The sequence below is a fragment of the Salvia miltiorrhiza genome, chromosome 1 (genome assembly GCF_028751815.1).
Source record: "Salvia miltiorrhiza cultivar Shanhuang (shh) chromosome 1, IMPLAD_Smil_shh, whole genome shotgun sequence".
NCBI classification, from domain to species: Eukaryota; Viridiplantae; Streptophyta; class Magnoliopsida; order Lamiales; family Lamiaceae; genus Salvia; species Salvia miltiorrhiza.
Genome location: NC_080387.1, coordinates 25576469 through 25598869, shown reverse-complemented (window position 1 = coordinate 25598869; position 22401 = coordinate 25576469). Strand labels below are relative to the sequence as shown.

At 34.6% G+C, this 22401-nt stretch overlaps 3 protein-coding genes and 1 long non-coding RNA gene across 4 annotated transcripts; 1 reads left to right on the top strand and 3 right to left on the bottom strand.

Moving 5' to 3' along the window:
- Positions 1 to 221: 221 nt before the first annotated feature.
- On the bottom strand, positions 222 to 2089 carry LOC131016726 (uncharacterized). Its single transcript, XM_057945433.1, has 3 exons — positions 1984 to 2089; positions 1118 to 1446; positions 222 to 1033 (listed from the first exon to the last, which is right to left on the bottom strand). The coding sequence occupies exons 1-3, from the start codon at positions 2081 to 2083 to the stop codon at positions 761 to 763; spliced, it is 702 nt and encodes a 233-aa protein (XP_057801416.1). The 5' UTR covers positions 2084 to 2089; the 3' UTR covers positions 222 to 760.
- Positions 2090 to 5735: 3646 nt separating this feature from the next.
- LOC131016719 (uncharacterized) lies at positions 5736 to 7039 on the bottom strand. The gene is made up of 2 exons (XM_057945423.1): positions 6819 to 7039; positions 5736 to 6466 (listed from the first exon to the last, which is right to left on the bottom strand). Exons 1-2 carry the CDS (start codon positions 6872 to 6874, stop codon positions 5869 to 5871), a joined length of 654 nt encoding a protein of 217 aa, XP_057801406.1. The 5' UTR covers positions 6875 to 7039; the 3' UTR covers positions 5736 to 5868.
- Positions 7040 to 12280: 5241 nt separating this feature from the next.
- Positions 12281 to 16228, bottom strand: LOC131016708 (origin of replication complex subunit 6-like). The gene is made up of 11 exons (XM_057945411.1): positions 15865 to 16228; positions 15589 to 15716; positions 13784 to 13906; positions 13656 to 13702; positions 13481 to 13585; positions 13323 to 13403; positions 13115 to 13226; positions 12885 to 13035; positions 12736 to 12806; positions 12553 to 12649; positions 12281 to 12446 (listed from the first exon to the last, which is right to left on the bottom strand). The coding sequence occupies exons 3-11, from the start codon at positions 13901 to 13903 to the stop codon at positions 12364 to 12366; spliced, it is 867 nt and encodes a 288-aa protein (XP_057801394.1). The 5' UTR covers positions 13904 to 13906; positions 15589 to 15716; positions 15865 to 16228; the 3' UTR covers positions 12281 to 12363.
- Positions 16229 to 21077: 4849 nt separating this feature from the next.
- LOC131016701 (uncharacterized) lies at positions 21078 to 21752 on the top strand. Its single transcript, XR_009099189.1, has 2 exons — positions 21078 to 21402; positions 21522 to 21752. It is a non-coding gene; the product is annotated as an uncharacterized LOC131016701 (long non-coding RNA).
- The last annotated feature ends 649 nt before the right edge of the window (positions 21753 to 22401 follow it).

The following is a 22401-nucleotide window of genomic DNA, read 5'->3' as shown; positions in this document are numbered from 1 at the left end:
TCTAATGTTCCTGGTTTGTCATTGTTTAGCTTCACCATTAACTAGATCAACAATTGTCAGTAAGCATGATGCTCTCATGACAAACATAGCAGTTAGACAAAATAGATGAATATATTATGAATTATAACTAGATCAACAAAAAAAAAAGTAACTTCAAGATCACTAATTTGACACAGAAGATATAGATATATTGTCATATAGAAAACATTTTCATGACTGCATTAAGCACGAAGCTTTAGATTAGATTAAGACAAAATGAAAGCAGCTACTACATACATAAACATAGTGCCTAGGATATAATTAATGGCGTTCGGCGTCACATACAAATGATTAGTACTAGAGTCATCACAAAAGCACTGAGTTAAAGATAAGTTTAGGACATGTCATTAGAGATTCAGTAGATACTAGCTAATAAGTAGGCTTCTTCACAGCGAGCTTAAACGGCGTGGACGACGACACTTCAAACTTTGTACTTTTCTTCGAGCAAGTGTCTGACATATTCTAGTTTTGCTTCATGAGGCAGTGACGTGAAGATGTCCAGGCGTTCTGTCTCCTTAGCGAGGAAATCGCACACTTCAAAGACTGCCTTTTGAGATAATCCGGGAATAGCACTAAGCTCTGCATATACCGCCTTCCTTGCTGCAGCTACATCAACATCGTGTCCAATCCTTGATGATATTGTGTCCAACTTACCGCCCGTTTCGCGACTTAATTCTACCAGCGCATTACACAGGATCCCGAAGCCGTCATTGGTCTTTCGCTACTTGTTGGTCACCCGCGATACTACCTCGGGCTGTTGTGTTTGACTCGTGCTTTCGTCCTTCTCAATATTGTGAAATATATCATCGAATGGTACATGGTATGCTCCATCGCCAAGGTCTCCGTTTAGGTCGATGTTACGATACATGTCGTGGGCTGCTTCCATAATGTCTTCAGCTTCATCTCCATTAGCTCGATCCTTCCCGAAGATCTCTCTCCAAGCGTCAAGATAAGGCCAGCTTTTAAAGCGCATATTACGCGCGTTTAAATCCTTCTGTTACACCACAGCAGACAACTATGAATCTAACTAATTCAAGGTAACAAAAAGGTTTGTATAAATATTGTAACAAAAGTTTACCTGTAGAATCCCTAGCCATTGCTCGTCGGTGCAATCTATCATATATGTTTTGTTTGCATTGAATCCGATGCCAGTATTCTTAAGTATGTCAATCAGTGAGTTATAAGCCCTCTTCCACGTTGTCGTCTTAGAATTGATGTGTGGCATACCCTTCAAATCCGTTGATGGAAATTCCTTCCGCATAGCTTCTTCGAGCTTCGTCAAGTACCCCGCGCGAAATTCATTGTCCGATTTCCTCCCATTCACCACTAACTCCTTCAATGCGGCCAATAGGACCTCCTCCTCGCGTGGTGTCCAGCTGCGACGACTCTTATCCAGCTTGTTTGCACCTGTCCCAAATTATTGCACATATGTTATTTGATAATAACATGTAGATCTCTCAAAGTGAAGTGTGCCATGGACAGAGGTACGGCTGCATTATGTCGCAAACCATTTGTTATACCTTTTTTTGCAAACCCAAGCAAAGAATCTGCCATTCACTAACAACCATCGACTATTTTATTCAATTCTCTCAAACTGTTGTGTCCATTAAATCATATTACCATATTGACACCAAAAACACAATGTTCCACATAAATTATTTTTAAGAATCACATTTCCATGTCAGAGTTTTCATGCAAAACGAATTCATGCTATTATTTATCATGTTCGACAACACGCTCTATCACACAACCACCGACAGAATAACCTTCACACAACACCATTCGCAAATAATATAAATCACATGCAGCCAAATATATATATAAAAAAAACATAGTGAATATAATTCAAATAACCAAGGTGTCCTGCAAAAAGAATCTCAATAATCCAAAAAATTCAAAAATCGTAACGGCGATGATAGTAGACGGCAATGCTAGTAGACGAACCTTGAGTCGACGAACTCATCTTTGCGGAGGTGCGAGAAGTGGAGGACGAATCTGTTTTGGCACGAGAAGTGGAGGACGAATGATCTCTCCAACCACCCATTCGTATTCCTTATATTTCTCTTTGCCAAATAGTAAGGACACGCTTGGAAAATATAAATTTAACTGGGGGTAATTTTGTAACTTCAGCAAGTAATCAATCCATTCCCACAATGTACCAAACATGAAACCATATTAGCTGGCCATCATATCAAACACACGGTCACCGATACTGTCTTGACATAATCTAGATTATTTATCTTAATATAAGCTATACAGCCTTATCCTAGTAAGGCACCAATTAAACATGCCCTAAGGGTAGTAATTAAGAAAATAGTTACTAAAAATAAGAAGGACACGAATTGGTGGACAGATCAAAATGATAAATTAGGACACGAATTGATGGACATATCAAAATGACAAATTAGGACGTATTCCTCAAATAAATATTCATGATTGTCTTCGTCTACATTCAACAGTAAAAGCAATTATATGTTATAGTATCAAAGTTTAAGGATGTCTTCGCCTTTCGAAATATGAGATTACCCCTGCCATTTTGGGAAAATATAGATCTACCTCAAGATATTCTTCTCCCCATCTAAATACCTTATTCATACTCATGCAAAAAGGTACACTTACTCAACTCACTTAATCTAAAACACTTAAATTAATCTTTCTCTAGTTTTCTCTATGAAAAATTAAACCCTCATCACAAAATCCTCAGTCATATTATTGACTTAAGCATCGCAGTCTCTCCTCAGAACCCTTCTGGTCTTGTTTTGCAGATTGTTGCGAGAAGTTTGAAGATCCTCAAAGATTGTTCATCAATTAATCATCTATCGTTCACTCAATTTGCATCTATATCTTCGAACTACTTCTTGGGAGGTAGCTTATTTTGAATCGTTGAGATTTTGACACAAATCATACAACTGGCTCTGTCAATGGGAAAGATGAATTGCTGATTTTACCAAGAACTAACATAATCAGTTGATCGTGCATGGATGAGATTTTAAGTGCTAATCACGTGCTATATTTGAAATACTAACTTGTGATTTCTTTTCACTTATTTTGAAGATATGACTGGAAAACATGCAATGACACCTTAATTCAATGAGAGGAATGAGCAAAACCCTCAATGTCAAGTCACCTTTCTTGGGTGGGAGGAAATTGTTTCGACTCAATTACACCTAAAGTTGTTCGCAATAGTACAAGGTTATTCTAGTGTGGCAAGTCAACTTAAGTCATACCTCTTAAGGAAGGCTAAACAGAGCGTTCACTCATGTTACATGCAAAAAGTAGCAAAATTATAAACACTTTTGGTTATGTCACTCTTCATCTAATTAAATATGAAAAAATTAACGAAACTGATTAAATTAACTAGACAATAAATAAAAAATGAATAAATTAAAACAGTAGATGAAAGCAAATAAAAATATGGTTCTAAACGTAGATTCCTAGATAGTAGTAAATCAAAACATGTAAATCCAATACAAAACAACGGAATAATCCAATAATAATAACCTTAATTCTACTCTTAAACCTAAGTGATAATTAAACCAATAAGCTAGAACTAAAGGAAGACAAATTTAAGACAAGAGCATAACAATAGAAATTACAACTAAATAAAATAAAAAATCAAATGAAATTAAAATAACTTACAGTATTTGAATGATTGCTATATGATACAAGAGTAAAATTGTTTAGAATTTGAATATGTATATAGTTCCACTAAATTGAAGGAAGGAATTAACCTATATGGAATGAACTAAACATTTGCTTGTCCTCGAGCAAAATTGAAACCACAGAAGCAAAGATGGGTTTAAAGCAAAATCTTTCTCAATCAAACCAGCCCAAGACATTTCATGCTCCTAATAATCCCCAATAAGTATGTTCTTGGAAAGATGTAAATTAAACCAAAATACAACATGCAATATATTCACAAGTGTAATCTTTCCGATCAGACCCAGTTCACCACTAGAAGTGAATTATCAAATGTGATTACCTTTATTACAAAATCCTCAATTTTTTCAAACAAATTTAGATGAGGATCATGTGAAACTCAAGGATCCTAACATGGTTTAGATGCCTTTCACTTGCTTCGCAAGAGAGTGGGACATATTTTCAAAACAACTCATCAAAATTTCTCAACCACAATAGACAAAGATAACTCAAGCATTGATCTTATCCTTACCTCGATAGTTATGCCATAATTCATGAGATCAAGACTTTTGAAATTCACCCAAAGTGTTTCACATGTGATTTCACACATTCATGGTTACATAACCTCAGATGAACAAAGACACAGAGCTACCAAGTTGACTCGGCCTTATATATACAATAAATTTATGCAACCACATTGTGGCCACCCACACACTAATATAATAAGGATAATCTTGATTTATTTAATTTATTTTTTTTAATAAAAATAGGATTTAGTTATTTTATTATATTCTCTACATTGTACTTATTTTTTTAATTTTTTTTTGCATTTTTTATTTTTTATTCATTTTTTAATAAAAATAAAAAGTTACCAAAAAATTGCAAAAAAATAACTATAATGTAGAGAATATGATAAAATAACTAAATCTTATTTTTATTTTAAAAAATAAGTTAAATAAATTAAATTATTTTCTACTTAAGTAAATTGTGGGTAGCCACAATGTGGCTGTTTAGCATTACTCTTATATATATCCCGAGTTAAATCATTTCAACAAAATAGAAAAAAAGCAGTAATTAAGTAATCACAATGATAACACATCCCTCTCTAGCATCTATTGAACAAATCATCACATTTGTCAAACTCTCATACATGATTTACCATACTCTAGTCAACTACATCAGTCAAACACCTACATTTTTTTTTATCGCGATTTAACTAGCCTAGCTATATGTACTAAGCTAGAATTGTCGAGCCGCGAAAGAAGGTGTGGCTAAAGGAAACAATGGGGGGGAAAACGTGGTGTAGCGCAAAACATACGTGGACTTACTTAACGTTTTTTACCCTAATTTATAATTATTTTGTAATTTTTTATCACACATACAACTTCGAACTATTAGAATGTCGTGAATCGTTTTAAAATCACAGCTATGAGAATATACTCTAAAGCCCAACCGGTGTCTATCAACGCATTTAAGAGAATAAACAAACATATGACTTCCTCGTTGTTCATCTCTTTTTTTCGAAAACATTGAAAACTACATCTGCATGCATGTGTGTTAAGCTAAGTCTTTGCTACAAGAATTCTATATATCTCACATTTAGGCTCCTCTCTATAAATTTGTACTCCCTCCGTCCACGAAATGAGTACCCATTTGTGGACGGCACGGGTTTTAAGAAATGTATGGAGTGTAGTGTGAATAGTTTAAGGGTCCCACTTTTTTAGTGTATTAATTAAAGAGATGTGTGGGGTACACTTGCCAAAAAGGGAAATGGGTACTCATTTCGTGGACGGACGAAAAAGGAAATATGGGTACTCATTTCGTGGACGGAGGGAGTATATATTTATATCAAAGGGGTTCGGATCTTTATTTGGTTCTTCTTTTAATTTATGGACGTGAGAGCAACGCGAAAGACCGAATTTAATTCAATCAACAATCTCATTTAAATCTCTGGCTGTGTTTTGACATATCTTTGACATAAATTAGACGCAATCAATTTCCAGAAAGACAATATTAAAATTCAGATATCAAAGGTGAATTGTCAACTGCTGATAACGGGATCACAACGATTAATATATATTATTGCAAGGGGATTAGCAAACATGAATTGAAACTAAACATTATTAATTAGTAAATAATGAAATAATCAACTAAATAAGTATTAGTATTAATCACTAATGAAATGATCAACTAGCTTTGCCGATTCAGCTGAACAGTAGAAGCAGGGGGTTGAATTTGGACAAAGAAAGCAGCACGAGCAGCAGTGATGACATAAACCAGCAGCCCCGACCCCACGAACACCAACAGCGTCACCACCGCGTAAACCGGCTCGCCGCCGCACGACAGCGACCCCAATTTCACCCTTATAAAATCCACGACCGACATTGTGAGGAACGTGCAGCCCAGCACCGATCCGACGGCGGAGGCGAAGAGGCAGTATTTGAGGTGGTCGACGTTGATGTCGGCTCTGTGAGGATCGGTGGGGTCCATGTTGTTGCGGAGGTTGATCTGAAGCTTCAAGCTCTGAGCCACGAGGGATGAGAAGAGGAAGAAGCTGAAGGAGAGGACTTCGAAGACGATGAGCCGCCTCACCGTCTCGGCGCTGGTGGTGCACGCTGCGCTTGACGCGGTGGTGGAGTTCTGTGGGACGGTCATGGAAAACCCGATGAACGTCGCCATGGTGAAGAGTGAGTTGACGTTCACTATGCCGTCGAGGGCCGTCACGTGGATGCTCGTGTTCTTCCCGCTGTCCGCCGAGCTGGCGGCGCCGGCGGCTTGCATTTCCATTCTGCACGCAACGTATGCATGGTGTTAATTATAGGTTTATGTTACTAATTTACATAATGATATTTATTTATATGTACATGTGATGAGATAAAATAACATATACTCCCTCCGTCCCACGAATTTTGACACGTTTTCCTTTTTGGGTCGTCCCACGAATCTTGACGCATTTCTAAATAAGATAGTAAGTAATGTTTACCTTCTCTCCTACTTTATCATTTTTATACTTTATTAACTACACACTTAAAACACAAATCTACAATTCCTTAATTTCCGTGCTGAAACCAAACGTGTCAAGATTCGTGGAACGGAGGGAGTATAGATTAAATGGAGAGATATATATGGATTATAATTACCCGTGTAAAGTTGGAGAGGAGACGGGGACGATGGGATGACGCCTGCTGCTCATCATTTTGTTTCTGATCAAATTAATATCAGATTTGTTGATGTAAACTTGAGTATACTTTTGAGTTTTGAAGTATATGTGAGAGTGTAACCATGTTTATATAGAAGGTTTAATTGGTTAACTACTTGACACAAATGTCTGTTTTCCTCATTGCTTCGTGGAATCATTTAGATCTTAATGACTTGGTCTTAGTCTTTCAAAGAAATGCTATAACAGCATACACGTTCCTTCATTTTTAAATTATACTGTATTTCATTAAATCACGAATTTAACATATTCAACCTTAGAACAAGTCTTCCTTGGTTGCTTAAATTTTTATTAAAGTGTTCTTCTTATATAAATATACTTTTTAGGGTATCGATGCATTTGTAGACTAATAGTTGGTGTAACATAATGCATATCTCCACGTCTATTTTAACCGGTCACCAACTCGCATTTAAACAAAAGTCCAACCTTTAATTTCCTTTCATTTTATTTTTTTACTTTTTTCCAATATTGAATCTTGTCAATGGCAGATCCATGAATTTCTATTTTGGGGTGTGAAGCGAACTGAAAACTGGAACAGTGGACGACAACGAGAAAACTGAAGTTTGAAGAATAGAAGTGGACGCCTATGTGGAGAACAAGAGTTAATTTTAAAATTCGTGAAGATAAACGGATCTATAGTTAAAAATGAGGTGTTAAGCAGATGGGATTCTCTGTCCCACTATTTTGTGTGTATTACCGTATATCACTCTTAATTTATCTATTTTATAGTAATTGTTATTTATAAAAATAAAAAATATTATTATATTATGAACTCTAATTAATATTTATCACTAAAAATTGAAATTTTAAAATATTATATACCCTAATTTTGAATTAATGAACCCAAATAATTAATTATTAATCCAAATAAATATAAAAAAATAATATTAAAGCATAATAAATTAAAATTAAAGAAAACATAATTAAAAAATATAATAAATTAAGAGTAGTACATAGTGGTACACACAAAACAGTGGGATAGAGGATCTCATCTGGGTGTTAATGGCGGCGGATTTTTTTTTTTACTTTTTTAAATTGAATTTCATCTTTAAATAACAATTTAATTTAAACTTTAATTTTATTTTTATTATTTCTATCGTTAATCTTTCGTTAAATAAAATTTTAATTTAAAATTAATATTAGTTTTATATTTCTGTTGTGAATCCGTTATTAAATAATAATTTCATTTAAAACTAATTTTATTTTTATTATTTTTGTCGTTAAATAAAAATTTAATTCAAAGTTGATTTTATTTTTATTATTTCCATCACTAATTAATACTTTAATTTAAAATTAATTTTATTTTTATATATTTTTATATGTATTTTTTCTTATTTTAAAATTAATCAGAATATATATCTTAACTTTGTTAATGATAATATTAACTTTTAATAAAAAAAATTACGATAATATTATTTTTTTAACCTTTTTATTATTTTAAAATCGATCATTATTTATGTTGTCACTCTTTCGTCGGCACCACAAGTCTTAGATATCATTTTTGATATATTTTAAGGATATGCATGAATGAAACTGTATATTGAAGAAGCGTTTCAATGAATTGATAGGTGTTAAATATATCAATAATACGCATCTTTTAACTTCAAGATTAATCATGTTTGACTTAGAGCACTTCCATGATGGATGACCCATTAGAAAGTTTACTAAGATGTATGCGATTGAGTACAAAATGCGTTAGAAAAATTAAAAATCAAATTATAAAATCCCTACAATTGAAATTAATAAAATAAAATAAGGTGTTAAGTATCAAATACACCCCTAACATAGAGACCCTTATCACGTCTGGTTCTTATACTCGACTTTGCTTCAGCTAAACCCCTAAAGTCTTAAATTTGATTCAATTACACCCTCTTCCCTAACGGTTGTTTAACACCGTTAACTATTTTAAAAAAAAAATCGGTCATGGTGGGACCCACACCTTCTTCTTCGCCAAGCTTGCCAGAAATACGCCGGAAATACACCTCTCTCACTCTCCTTCTCTCCCATCGACGCCCCCGTCTCATCAAAGCTAAGAACAGGAGTTTCTGGCTTCAAGGAGGTCTCGACGAGGTTGATTTTCTTGATGGTGGATTTTGAGGGATTTGTAGGAAGAGGTGCGGTAGATGAGCAGCGAGTAATGTGGGATCTGAATCTGACGAGATGCGACTACTTTGTGTATTTCAGAAACTCTTATTTTGAAACTCCTGTTCGGCAGATAACCGATCTGATCGGCAGAGTGAGGGTGAGCGGCCACTGAAACGCGGTGGCGTGCACCGGGTCGCGCGTCATACTCTTTGACCTACAAAATCAAGGTGTGGCGGTGCATGAAGAAGAGCTCAGAAGGGGAATAATAGTGGGGTGCTTCGACGCCAACAGCGAGGCGACACTCATAACCGACGGCCGCGGCACGGCCAGTCTGCGGCGGCTGGTGGATCTCGTGGAGATGTGCAGGTTTAGGGTGAGAGGCCCAGCGCAGCAGCGATGGAGAGTTCTCGGCTGCATCAACGGCGGATACGGTAGGATCGTCAACGACAGGGGCGTCGATGGGAGAGAAGGAGAGTGAGAGATGTGCATTTCCGGCGAAGAAGAAAGCGTGGGTCCCACCACCAACGAAATACAAAAAATTAAAATAATTAAAGGTTTTAAAAAACCGTTAGGGCAGAGAGTATGATTGAACTAAATTTAAGACATTAGGGGTTTAGTTGAACCAAAGTCGAATATGGAGTGAGACGTGATAAAGGCCTCTATGTTAGGGGTGTATTTGATACTTAACCCATAAAATAATAATAAAAATGAACATCGAATTAACAACGGAAATTATTGTCGTTAATTTTAACGAAAAAAAAATTGTTAATTGTATTTGTCACGAAATGAATAACGACAAATTCGCTCGTTAACAACGAAAAATAGAGTTTTAACGATGAAAAGGATACATGTGTGACTCAAAAAGTATATAAAATATACATAGAGGGAATATATAAAGAATGTTAGGTCCGGAGGGTCTCGAATAAGTGTATGGAGGGGAGAAATACACCTATGGGCTATTTTTCTCGAAGGAAAACGAAACTTTAAACACAAACTCACTCAACCTGTTTACTGAAAAGAGTTTTGTCAAAACAGGGTTGGCGACTAATACTGAATACTCTTTAGTAAGGAGTTATTAGTTAAGTCAAAGACTTTAACGGATACACGTAAGGCTTCAGTCGAGTTTGATAAACAGAGATATGTTATGAATCTTACTGACTATCAAAAGATAGATCGGTTAGACTGATAACACACGCAGCGAAAAACTTTTGTTTCGAAATAGCCTGTGTAATTAAACACAGTGGATAATCTATATCTATTTTATTATCTAAAGTCAAGTGTTTACAGTTGTTGACACCACTTTATTCCCTATTTCTTCCCCTTTGCGTTTTTTGCTCCCTTTTGCGAGGGTTTTGATGTTTTTGAAGCATTGTTAAGAAAAAAAAATGAAAGCATGAGAAAAAAATGAGGAGACGTGCTACTGGGCAAGAATGCGTTGAGCAACGCTTCTGGGGCAGGGCTGTGCAGAGCAGCGTTTTCGGGGCAGGGCTGAGCAGGGCAGTGCTTCCGGGCAAAGCAGCGCTGAGCATCGCAGCTGGGGCAGGGCTGCGCTGAGCACTGGGCAGAGCTGCGTTGAGCAGCACTTCCAGTGCAGGGCTGCACTGAGCAGCGCAATGGGGCAAGGCTGCACAGAGCAGCGCTTCCGGGCCAGGGCTGTGCTGGGGCAGATTTGCGTTGAGCTCTGGGGCAGGGCTGCGCTGAGCAGCGCTTCCGGTGCAGGGCTGCACTAAGCAGTGCTATGGGGCAAGGCTGCGCAGAGCTGCGCTTCCGGGGCAGGGCTGCGCTGGGCTGACGAGAGCGCAGCGCTTCCGAGCTGGGCGCCTGTGCTGCGTGGACCTCACCCAATAGGTGGATGTATCATTTTGATGGTTGGATGCGCCATCTAGGTTCGAATCCTGGAGGGAGGGATTTTTTTTTTTTTTAATTTTTCCCAAATGCAGTTAATTGTACAACAAATGCATTAATTTTACATGCCAGTGCAGTGTTCTTAGTTCTCATTTTAAATTGCGGTTTTCACTACAACCAACCCCTATATATATATATATATATATATATATATATGTTTCCTAGAGTGGATAATTATGCTCACCCCTAGTTAAAATTTTCATATATTTTATAGAGTGAATAATTAACCGAACAAAATTTTAATTTGATTCGATTCAATTTTCAATTTTGGAGAATTACTAACCCTAGTTAAAATGGCCGATAATGATTGACGAGCTTCCTCAAAATATTTAGGGTAATTTTAAACATAGCGCCCAATTTTCTCACTATAACCACTTATTAAAAATAATAATAATTATAATTTTACTATTATACCCTTATAGCCCCAATTTCAAATTTATAATAAATTAATAAGTTTTTAAAAATTAATTTCAAAGAAGATTATGTATATAATCTAAAAATTTTTATAACCCCAACTTAAATATTTCTAAATGACTTTTTGTAGCCCCAACTCAAAGAACATCAATCGAGAAGAACATAAATATTTACTTTTCAGTGCCAATCGAACAGACTTGATTTCACCTCTTGCGCCGCTGCCGGCCCGCCCCCAACCCCACCGGCTGATTACCAAAATCCGCTTCTACCGGTGGAACAACGCCGAAGCATAGAAATTCATCCGGCGCGAGAGATCCCAGAAGAGATAGAAGAAATTCATGAGGACGCCGAAGGTGAAGCCAGTGAATTTGCGGGAGCCGTTGGTGTCCGCATTTGGCCCGAAACGATGGCGAAGCCGTGGCTGGGGCGGAGCGCTGCCGCCCAGCAAGAAGAAGCTGCCGCCGCCTCATACAAGAAGCACCACTCGTTGAATGAGCAGTTTTAGATGAGGTTTCGTGCCCCTCAGTTTCTCCGTTGTGCAGATATAAAAGAAGCGCCACTCCCATAATTTCTTAAGCACTGTATAACATCTGATCTTCAAAATTTGTGTAAGCCTTCATTTTAATGTCTAGATTTTGCTCGCCTTCTCGAACTACCTATGGTTGTTTCTGTTCAATTTTTGTAGAATCACTCGCTAGTTAGGTTTTCATATATAGTTGTTGGTGTAGAATGAATGTTTTAGTGTGCTGTTTTTTATGCAGGTGGTGATGCCCCATGTTATGCTTATTTTCTTGTGCATCCTGGTTAGTCCAGGGCATAGCAGGCTGATCTACGCAGTTCCTTGGAACTTTGCTGTCTGGATGCATCGGATTGTTCCACGTTGGATATATCATATCCAACATTTTCTTGAGCCAATTTCCTTTCAAGAAAAAGTTGTATCCAATTTTTTTTTCTCGTTGCCATTTACAGCATGAAATCTCCTAGCAAAAATGAAACAAAAATAAAAAATTAAATGGCTGTGCAACCAAAACATCATCTATGATTGAAGAATGCATAGAGATGGATCACAAGGCCTCTGCTACAGTTTCAGGAGTCCTCTTCAGAAAATCAAGTCTGCTCTGTCTGCTTTTCATTAGCTTTGCAGTAGCTACAGTATAATCAAAAAAATCACATTTGTCACTAAAAATGAAAACTAATTCTTCAAGTGTTGACAGCAAAAAAATGAAAGAGACTGAGTTTTTCTTCTTCACTACATTGAGCCTTGCCAAGTTTGTTAGACTTCAAAACAGCCGATTTCCACTCATCATGATCGCGTTTATCCATTTGCTTGCGCTTCTTGTAGGCTGGAGACTGCAAGAACATTAATTCATGCTCAGCACCATCCAAAAACTCATGCTAAATCACAACTCATTATACCAATGACGGATGATTATTACCTCTTCACTATCACCGGAAGAGTAGCCACCATCCTCTAGCCTTCTCTTTTCAGGTAATGCATCAATAAGCTCTGCAAATATGACTTCTTGAGTGAGCAAACTGATACAGCACAATCTTAATTGTGCAAGAACAATGATGATATGTTTACCTCGGTTGCCTTTGATTTTCCTGGCATCCTTCTTCTCCTTTGCTATCCCAAACACATCAAAGCATAGGTCTAACATCGAAGTAGATACACTAGAAAATTCAGATTCTGATGTGCCGGCAAGCTCAATCAGCTTGAATTTGTCTGCCTTTAGCTGCATTTCCCACAAAACAGTCACTAAAAACACCACTCTCAATAAGAGCGAAATGCAACCAAGAAAAAATTGTGTATACCTTGTGTCTCTTGGCACAAAGGTAGAATGCTACTGCAGTAAAAACCGGCCGATTAAAATCAGTACCACCCCTTCGAGAAGGAGGCAACGAAGCAAGAAACTGATCCTTATACCTAAAATTAAACTGAATCACAAGACAGCAAAATCAACAATTTGTCATTTTGAGCAATTGCTAAATCTTGAGGAACAATAAACTAGCAAATGCTTACAATGAGAGGCCCTTGTGCACAAAAGGGATGAGCCGTACACAGCCAAATTGAATGGTTAGTTCTCTTAAATCAAGTTTATTCCTACACAAAACAAGATCATCAAAAGGTAAGAAATTGTGGATACTTTAAAAGGGTTGAAATTGTGAAAAAATACTTACTTGACACCAATCCCATTCTGCATTGCGTTAAAGGATCGGTTGTAAGCCTTCTCGGACACACCACTCAGCTTTATCGCCGCATGTCGGTCAAACAAAACTTCCATTCTGATGCAAATTTAAATAGATCCCATCAAATATGTCAGTGAAGAAAATTGTATGACTAATAAGCAAATACCTAGATGCGGCAATCTCGAGGCAAATTACGGCCTTGCAAATCTCACCCTGAAAATCAAATTAACAAGTCAATTGAAATCACGGAAATGACAGCATAACATTGGGTTCAGATGGGCTAAGAAAACATACGACGCCGATTATGGAGGAATCGAACTGGATGTCGGCGAGGCGGCGGAGCTCGGCGGCCTTACGGACGACGTATTTGGATTGAGAGAGGCCTAATTTCGTAGCTATCTCTGACATATCCATTTTCTGAACAGATGAAACTTGTTGATCGGTTTTTTATGGGGAAAGATCCAATCTCAGTTGAAATCTATCTATCTATCTATCTATCTATCTATCTATACTAATATTAAAGCAAAGATTTCTAGGGGAATGTGTTTCCCGCCAATGCACACTTTCTTTTATCCACTGAATAACATGAAGAATTTTAGGTTGCAGTGCAGTTTTGGCTCCAATTTATGGAGCCCAAATTTGAATTTTGAATCTGTTAACTCAATTTTTACTATAAACTAGCATTTGCACCCCGTGCAATGCACGGAAAATATTTTATATTTTTATATTTATATAAAATTGATTCCTACTCAATTATCATATTTATAAATATAATAAAAACATATTTATAACTATTGAAAAATATAAAATAAAAATAAAGAAAGATTCACAATAATAAAACTTGATATTATGAAAAGAAAAATAAATAAGTAAAAAAGTAAAAAATTAAAATAAAAAGAATTGAAAATTTATTCAAAAAAAAAAAGATGAGTGGGGAGAGAGAATTTTTTTAAATTTTAATCTTTAAATAAATATAACTTTTTTATTTTAAATTAAATATTTATATAACATATATCAAATTAAAGCTCTTATCACGATCTTTAATTTGATATGCGTATTAAATATTTTATAATTAGTCAAATTTCACAATTTTTGAAAGAAATAAAAAAAATAAGAAGAAGATAAAGAAAAAGGAAATATAAAGAAAAATATAGTTTACAAATAAATCTTAAATTTTATTATGACTAAAATTTTTCACTCAATTTTAAAATCAATTTAAAATAAAATTTTTAGCTTTTTAATTTAATATGGACTTAAGAAAATAAATTAAAAATCTAATTTTTTTTTTTGCTGCACAAATCTATTTGCTATTTGCTTTCTTAAATTCAATTGCAGTTTCCCAATGCATTTGCACGTAAAAAGCAGTTTTTAGTGCAAACTCCATTTTTTGGGTGTGGGATTTGTAATTTGTAATTTAAATTTAATCTATTTTTTGTGTATATATAATAAGATATTATTTTTTAAAGAAATCACAAAATCGCCATTGAAATCAATTTGAAATTGATTTCAAATTAGAAACTCCTTTTTTAATATAGTATAGATAGTAGATATTTAGCTGCTAAATTTTCATTTCCTCTTCTTTTAGATTTGTATTATTATTCTATTAATTTTTTTCGAAAAATCTTCTGTTACTTTTGTTGAAGAAAGCTTTGTTCTTTTAAAAAAATATTCTTTCAAAAGTCTATTTTTAGATTGTTGTTGAAGTCTAAACTTTCTCTGCAGATGAGATTTGAATCTGTCAATGGAGGGCGAATCTCAGATTTGCAACAGCAACAAAAAAGAGCATGAATGAATCTCTCAAATGTATATTCATGATTTATAGGAAACATAGATTGTAGATGTATTTTTGTAATAAGTTGGCATCAAAGATTTTGTATTTTTGTATTTTTGCAGTATTTATCAACTGATTCTGTATTTCTGTTGTTTTTGTATTTAACTGATTCTGTAAATCATTTGCACAACAAAATAGTGCAAATGGGAAAGAACATAACTTAGAAACCTAAAATTTCTTGAAATAAAAGCAACAAAAAAAATGCAGAAAATAGAAACAAAATATGCAATTAGTACGAGAATTTCGAAAAGAGAACTCCTCCACACACCTTTTTTTCTTCTTTTCTTCGACAACAGGGGCGCACCTTCTTTTCTTCGACAGCAGGGGCAGTTGCAGCGGCACCTGTAGCACCGCCAGTAGGAGCGCAACTGCGACGAGAGCAGCAACTACAACGACCTGTGATTTTGAAGGTGCGAGGGGCGGCGAGATGGTGGTCACAGCAGCGACAATCAATTAGGGAGTGAAGGGAGTTTGGGTGTTAAGGATTTCAAGTTTTAGGTTTTTTAAATTAGCATTGTAATTGAACAAAATTGAGATAGCAAACCTCGGGTAGCAAAACGAGAGGTAGCAAGGCCGAAAATTACAGATGGAAGGCGTGGAGATGGTGACTGCGGCGGCGGCGTAGCGACGGAGGCGGCGCTGCATGTGCAGCCTCGCCGTGCGCGCTGAGTGATAGAAGGGGGTAGACAGGGAGCGAGAGGTGAGACGGAGGAGATGCCTGTGGCGTAGGTGGTCGAAGACGGCCCTTCGCTGGAGGAGGAAGCGGTGGGGGATGTGTGTGCGTATCTGTGAGATTGAGAGAGAGTGAGAGATACGAGGAGAGAGAGGAGACCGATTGTATATGAGAGAGAGAAAAGAGAGAGTTTTTTGTTTGGGCTTGATTTTGCTTATCAAAGTTGGGCCATTTTTTTTAATTTGAGACATGGTCTTTAAAAAAAAGAACAATGTTGAATTGTTGATGAAGAAAAAAAAAACAATGCAGTTGAAGAAATAAGAAGAGAGGAAGGAGCGACGGTGACTTATTGTTTATTTATTTTTGTTTGTAATCTAAAAGAGTTGTTTGTTAAATGTAATTAATTTTATAAAATATTGGATATTGGTTTTTGTAAGTTTGGGCTTCTTTTTTTTTTTAATAAATAGTTTGAACTTAATTTTTTTTTAATTACCAACAATAATTTACTCTTTCGACTCATTTAATCCAATTAAAGATTAAAAAATAATCATGTATGCTTACAAGTCATTAATCCAATTAAAGATTAAAAATTATCATGTCAAATATTGATTGTTGATTCCTAAAAAGAAAACAGATAAATATTAAATTAACCATTTTGCTTATTGATTATGAACACAAAAATAAAAATATAATAATTTTAGCCATTATTATTATTTAAAATTCCCTTTCATAAATATATCTATATATGTATATATATTTAATATTAACAAAAAAATCTAAAAGTTTGAAAGATTTTAAAAATCTAAAATTAGTCTTTAACAAAAGTTTAAAATTTGTTAAAACCAATGAAAACCCTAAAAAACCTCCCCGACCTTAAACTTTCGTCAATGTTATTGTACTGCTTCTCGCTCTCATCACCGCAGCTTCTTCAAGTTGAGTCACCGTCTTGGGCTATCACACCCGATCGCGATTCGCCGCTGCATAGCTCCTCACTCATGCCATAATCACCCTAGATTTGTTGTTTGCAATATGATTATTTTTGGGGTTATTGGTGTTTGTGTTCATTTTCTTTTTTAGTTTTGGAGAAGAATAAAAATAAATAGGAGCATGAAAAATTAAACAAACAAGAAGAAACTGATAGTAGTAGAAGAAGAAGAAACGGATGGAATATTTTCACTGAACCAAGTATTACTTTTAGATTTATGCGATTCTCTCCAGATTCACATATCCAATAATTCGATAATTATATTGGATTACAAATAAACATATTTAACTTAAAAATCCAATCAACTTTTTAGCAATCAAATCGTCAAACTTCATGTAACACAAAGCTCTTCCGGATAAAGGGGAAAAAACTTTAGAATTTCTTCAGCCTTTTTACTTGGTAGAAACAGATTGGGGAAGAAGAAGAAGAAACTGAACATGAAGAAAGAAAGAAGGGAAAAAATCGAACAAAAGCAAAAAAGAAATGAAAAAAATTGAACAGAAAAAAAAAATATGAATAGGATATAGTATTTTTTATATTTTAATTATGTTTTGCAATTTTATATATATAATTTGAAAATCAATACAAATTGGAAAATTAATTGGAAGGGTAGAATTGTCTCTTTTCAATAAAATTAAGTATAATTGGTATATTTTTATTCTTATGGCTAAACTTAACTTTTTGCTAAGTAAAATGGTTATTTAGAGGTATTAACATAAAAAGAATACGAGTTACTTAAAATTATGTATTAATCATATATTTCTATTAATTTTATTTCTTATTATATTATAGTTAATTTTATTTATTATAACTATGGTTTATTTCATAATAATAATAATAATAATAATAATAATAATAATAATAATAATAATAATAATATAAATTGCATACATTAAATTAAATTAAAAGGTTTTTTGTGTGCTAAGATGTAATTTAAAAAATATATAAAGATAATTGAAAAAATATGAAAGTTGTATAATAAGGAATATAGTGAGTATTTTTTAAAATGATGGATTATAATTGCAAATAAAATATACAAATTCCTTTATTAGTGAAGGTACAGATACCTATTAATAATATGTGGTTTGAGAAAGTAGTTTTGTTTTGTTTTTATTTTTATTTTTTATTTTTTTAGAGGGTTTTAAGAAAGTAGTAATGTAAATCAAAATTCATTTACTTAATCAATATATCAATTATTTTTGTACAAGATATCTGATGATTCATCTTCACTTACTTATAATAATATTAGTAAAATAAACAATTACAAAGATATAAACCATAGAAAAAAAAATGATTTGATTCAAAAAAGCAAACTATAAAATTTGAATTAAATAAAAAGGGTGCATGAATGATAATTTTTTTTATAGTTTTACAACTTAATTATTTATTAGTTAAAAAGGATTGGATTCCAATTTTAGAAATAAACAAACAATTCATGAGTTAACTAAATAATTTAATGAAAAAAATAATTCATGGTTTCAAATATTTAGAGAAACATGAGAGATGAGTACAGAAAATTTAGGGTGTTTAATAATGTGGTGGGTGTCCTTTCAAAAAAAAAAATATGGTGGGTGTTGCTGCAGAAAAATATGATTTTCTTCTAAAAATAAAGAGTTTTGTATTTGTTGTGTATAACTATTAGGCTGCGTTCTCTATGATTGTAAATTTATCATGAGAAAATGAGGGATAAACAAAATTTTACCCTTTAAATTCTTCTTTTCTTTTCCCTCATTTCCTACAAAATAGAATTTGACTCTTACTTATTCCTCATTTTCACTACAAATGAGGGATAATATTATCATATCAAAAATGGAAGAATAATACTCAATCCGTCCCACTGTATCTGAGACTCTTTCTATTTTAGGCGTCCCACTGTAAGTGAGACTCTTTCCTTTTTGGGTAAATTTTTTTCCCTTTAAACACCTTTTCACTTTTTCACCTACACACAAAATACACATTTCTTAATTTCTGTGCCCAAAAAAAAGGTCTCACTTACAGTGGGATGGAGGGAGTATTATCCCTCATTTGTAGTGAAAAGAAGGAATAAGTAATTGTCAAATTCTATTTTGTAAAGATGAAGAAAAAGAAAGGAAGAATTTAAATGGTGAAATTTTGTTTATCCCTCATTTTACCATGATTTGACCCTCATACAACCAAAGAAAACGCAGCCTTAGAGCATAACTCCTGTCAAGCCTCTGTCACCATGCAAACCGTGGCTTGGGGCGTCACCTTGATTTGACCCGCCGTTGCCTTGCCCCGCTCCGTCCAATTCATTTATATAATATAAATCACACTTAAACTAACAAAAAATAATGCTTTCATCAACAACAAATTATATTTTTATCAATAAAAGATGGCACTATGGATGGCAATCGGGTACGATGGGTACGGATAGTGACTATCCATACTCATACCCACGAACTAAATGGATAGTGATTTTTAACCATGAAACTATCCATGGATATTAAATGGTATCCAAACCCGCTACCCGCGGATACCCGCTATCTGTCGGGTATCCGCGAACCCACTATCCGGCGGGTATCCATCACCCGCTATCCGCCGAATACCCACTATCCGCCGGATACCCACCACCTACTATCCGCCGGATACCCACAAAACAAAATTTAAATATAAATTTACAGCAAATTTAATAGAAAAAAAAAATCAACACAAATAACATAGTTCAAATCCACATGTTGAAATCCACAAAGAACAATGTTTAAATTCAAATTCATCAACTAAAATATAAAATTCAACAAAATTCTATAATTGCTCAACAAAATTCGAATTTAAATTAGAGTTTTGGCTTTAGTTCAGTTTCTGTCTGGGCCTATTTTAAGATATAATATGCTAGCCCACAATCTCAAAATATATATTCAAAGCCTATATTTTATGAAATTTTTTGTGGATATTTGACGGGTAATTCACGGGTAATTGATGGATAATTGGCGGGTATTTTTCGTGGGTAAATGAGTTTCGCGGGTATGAATAGTAAGTATCCAAACTCATACCCACGAACTAAATGGATAGTGAATTACAACCACGAAACTATTCGTGGATATCAAATGGTATCCAAACCCACCCTAATAGGTTCGGGTTTTCACGGATATAGATTGCCATCCCTAGATGGCACCATATATTTAAAGCATAATGCAAAACGATACTTTTTTTCTTTTAGACAAAAATTACCACTTTTCTTAAATACAAACTATACTTTTTATAATAGCAAATGACACATTTTATGAAGTATAATTTGGTGTTATTTATAAAAATATCGTTTGTTGTTAGTAAAAGTGTCATTTACGTAATAGTGTCAATAAATTAATATGATATTCAAAATTATTTAAGTTCATATAGTGCATGATTAAAGTAGCACATTGTTGGATAAAATTTATCTAGCTGAGTTTTTAAATGAAATTAGGTCTTCAGATACACCTAATCATCAATTATTTTACAAAATTGAAACTCCTGTTATGTTATTAAAAAACTTATATTGTTGTAATGGAATCAAATGGATTATTATTGGTCTGCAAGTTCTCAATGAAATATTGTTGAGCAGACATAATGTTGGTATAGAATTTTAATACATCAATTATCGTTAACGCCATCAGATCTAATATTACCATTCAAGTTCCAATGTTGATCCAATTTTCATTAGTTATGTCTTATGTAATGATGATTAATAAAAGTTTTGGTCAATATGTATCATGGGTTACTAATTGTCGAGGTTTGAAAATTCTAATATATAGAGACGAGGATTAAAATTGTACGTATACTAAGAATGTTTTTAATAGGGAAGTCTTCCAACATGTTAGATGTAAGTATTTTAGATAAATTACAAAAAAAAACAAAAATCCAACCATTTAAAACTACAATTTTGATGGGTCCTTTTAGGGCTCGTAAACCGGTTCCGGTTATTCGGTTAAATCCGTAACCGAACCGAAAAAATCGGTTATCGATTAACCGATAACCGATTTTTACCGGTTCGGTTCGGTTATCGGTTATAGTTTTTTTCGTTAACCGGTTAAACCGAATTAACCGGTTTACTATTTAATTAATTAATTAATTAATATTTTGTTAGGTTAAAATTTAGAAAACAGCAAATATTATATTTTTCATTTTTCTCTCATACGCATCTCTCTCTCTGCATTCTCTCTCATTTTCTGCCCTCTACCGTCTCTCTCTCTCCCCATCCTTCTCCGGCGGACGTCGCCGCTTCTTGCCGCCTCTGGCGCGGCGAGCCGGCGCCTCTCCTTCCCCCTCCTTTCTATCTTCTATCTTTCCCCAATTTCTCAAATTAAAGCTACCTAGGGTTCTCTCTAAATTTCCCCCTTCAATTCCACTTCTCCGGTGAACTCTGCCGCCACCGCCGCCACTGCTACTGCAGCCGCCTGAACGTCTCCCTGTCATCCTCCCTGCCTCAGGTAAGGCCCTGCCTCTATCTCTCTTTTTCCATCTCTGCATGTCGATCTCTCTCTGTCTCTCAACCTTTCTCTGTCTATGTCTCTCTTTCTTTCTCTCTCTCATCTCCCTCTATTGGCAGCCACCGCGGACCGCCTTGGCGCGGGCCGCACCGGCGATCGCTGCCGTCGGACGGGCTGACGGGAAAGGCAGCGGCTGCTGCTGCTAAAAGGAAACAGCTGGAATTTTACCTACTTGTATCTATAATCATTTTACCTTATTGTTGGATAAAAGTTTTGATTTTGAATGTGGTGTTGATATGTGAATTTAATTTAATAGTTACGTAATTTGATTTTGAATGTGGTTTATGCAAGACTTTTTTGAAAGCTTGAGGCATGTACTGCTATTCGTGCCTTTGGCCCTTTGTCTTCAATTTCTTTAGTTGATGAAGTTTGATCTTCATTTTCGTGGATTAATTTGATGAATTTTTCTACTCCACCCGAATTCTTCTGCCATGTTAACCGGTTATTTCACTTAACCGATTAACTGGTCCGATTAATTGGTTAACCGAATTGAAAACCGGTTCGGTGTTCGGTTAGTATTTTTGGTGTTAATCAGTTCTGGTTAATCGGCAAACCGGTTCGGTTATAACCGAACCAGACTGATTCCCACCCCTAGGTCCTTTATCCGCTAAAATTATTAATTATTAAAACACATGTTTTCAAATTGCACTGTAATTTTCATGAATACAAAGAGTATTTTATTATATATATTTATATATATAATATGTTTTTTACATCATTATATATATATATATATATATATATATATACATAGGAATGAGATCATATAGATCACAATGCTTATAATAGATCCGTAGATCCAAATCTAGACCACACATTTATGACATGTGGCGCATCAAGATGCATAAAGGCATTTCAAGGCAAAATCTGGAGAGGGGTAAAATTGGAATGTAATTTTCGGATTTAATAATTAAAAAAAATATATATATTTTTTAGATT

Bases quoted from the DNA above. Each gene is read 5' to 3' on its own strand.
- LOC131016726 (XM_057945433.1), bottom strand. From the start codon at position 2,083: ATGGGTGGTTGGAGAGATCATTCGTCCTCCACTTCTCGTGCCAAAACA. The intron at 1,447-1,983 runs GTTCGTCTACTA...AATTTGGGACAG, and splicing joins GATGAGTTCGTCGACTCAAG to GTGCAAACAAGCTGGATAAG. The intron at 1,034-1,117 runs GTAAACTTTTGT...GTGGTGTAACAG, and splicing joins AATGGCTAGGGATTCTACAG to AAGGATTTAAACGCGCGTAA.
- LOC131016708 (XM_057945411.1), bottom strand. From the start codon at position 13,903: ATGGATATGTCAGAGATAGCTACGAAATTAGGCCTCTCTCAATCCAAA. The intron at 13,227-13,322 runs GTAAGCATTTGC...GTTTAATTTTAG, and splicing joins GTGCACAAGGGCCTCTCATT to GTATAAGGATCAGTTTCTTG. The intron at 13,036-13,114 runs GTATACACAATT...TGGGAAATGCAG, and splicing joins TTTGTGCCAAGAGACACAAG to CTAAAGGCAGACAAATTCAA.
- LOC131016719 (XM_057945423.1), bottom strand. From the start codon at position 6,874: ATGATGAGCAGCAGGCGTCATCCCATCGTCCCCGTCTCCTCTCCAACT. The intron at 6,467-6,818 runs GTAATTATAATC...CGTTGCGTGCAG, and splicing joins TCCTCTCCAACTTTACACGG to AATGGAAATGCAAGCCGCCG.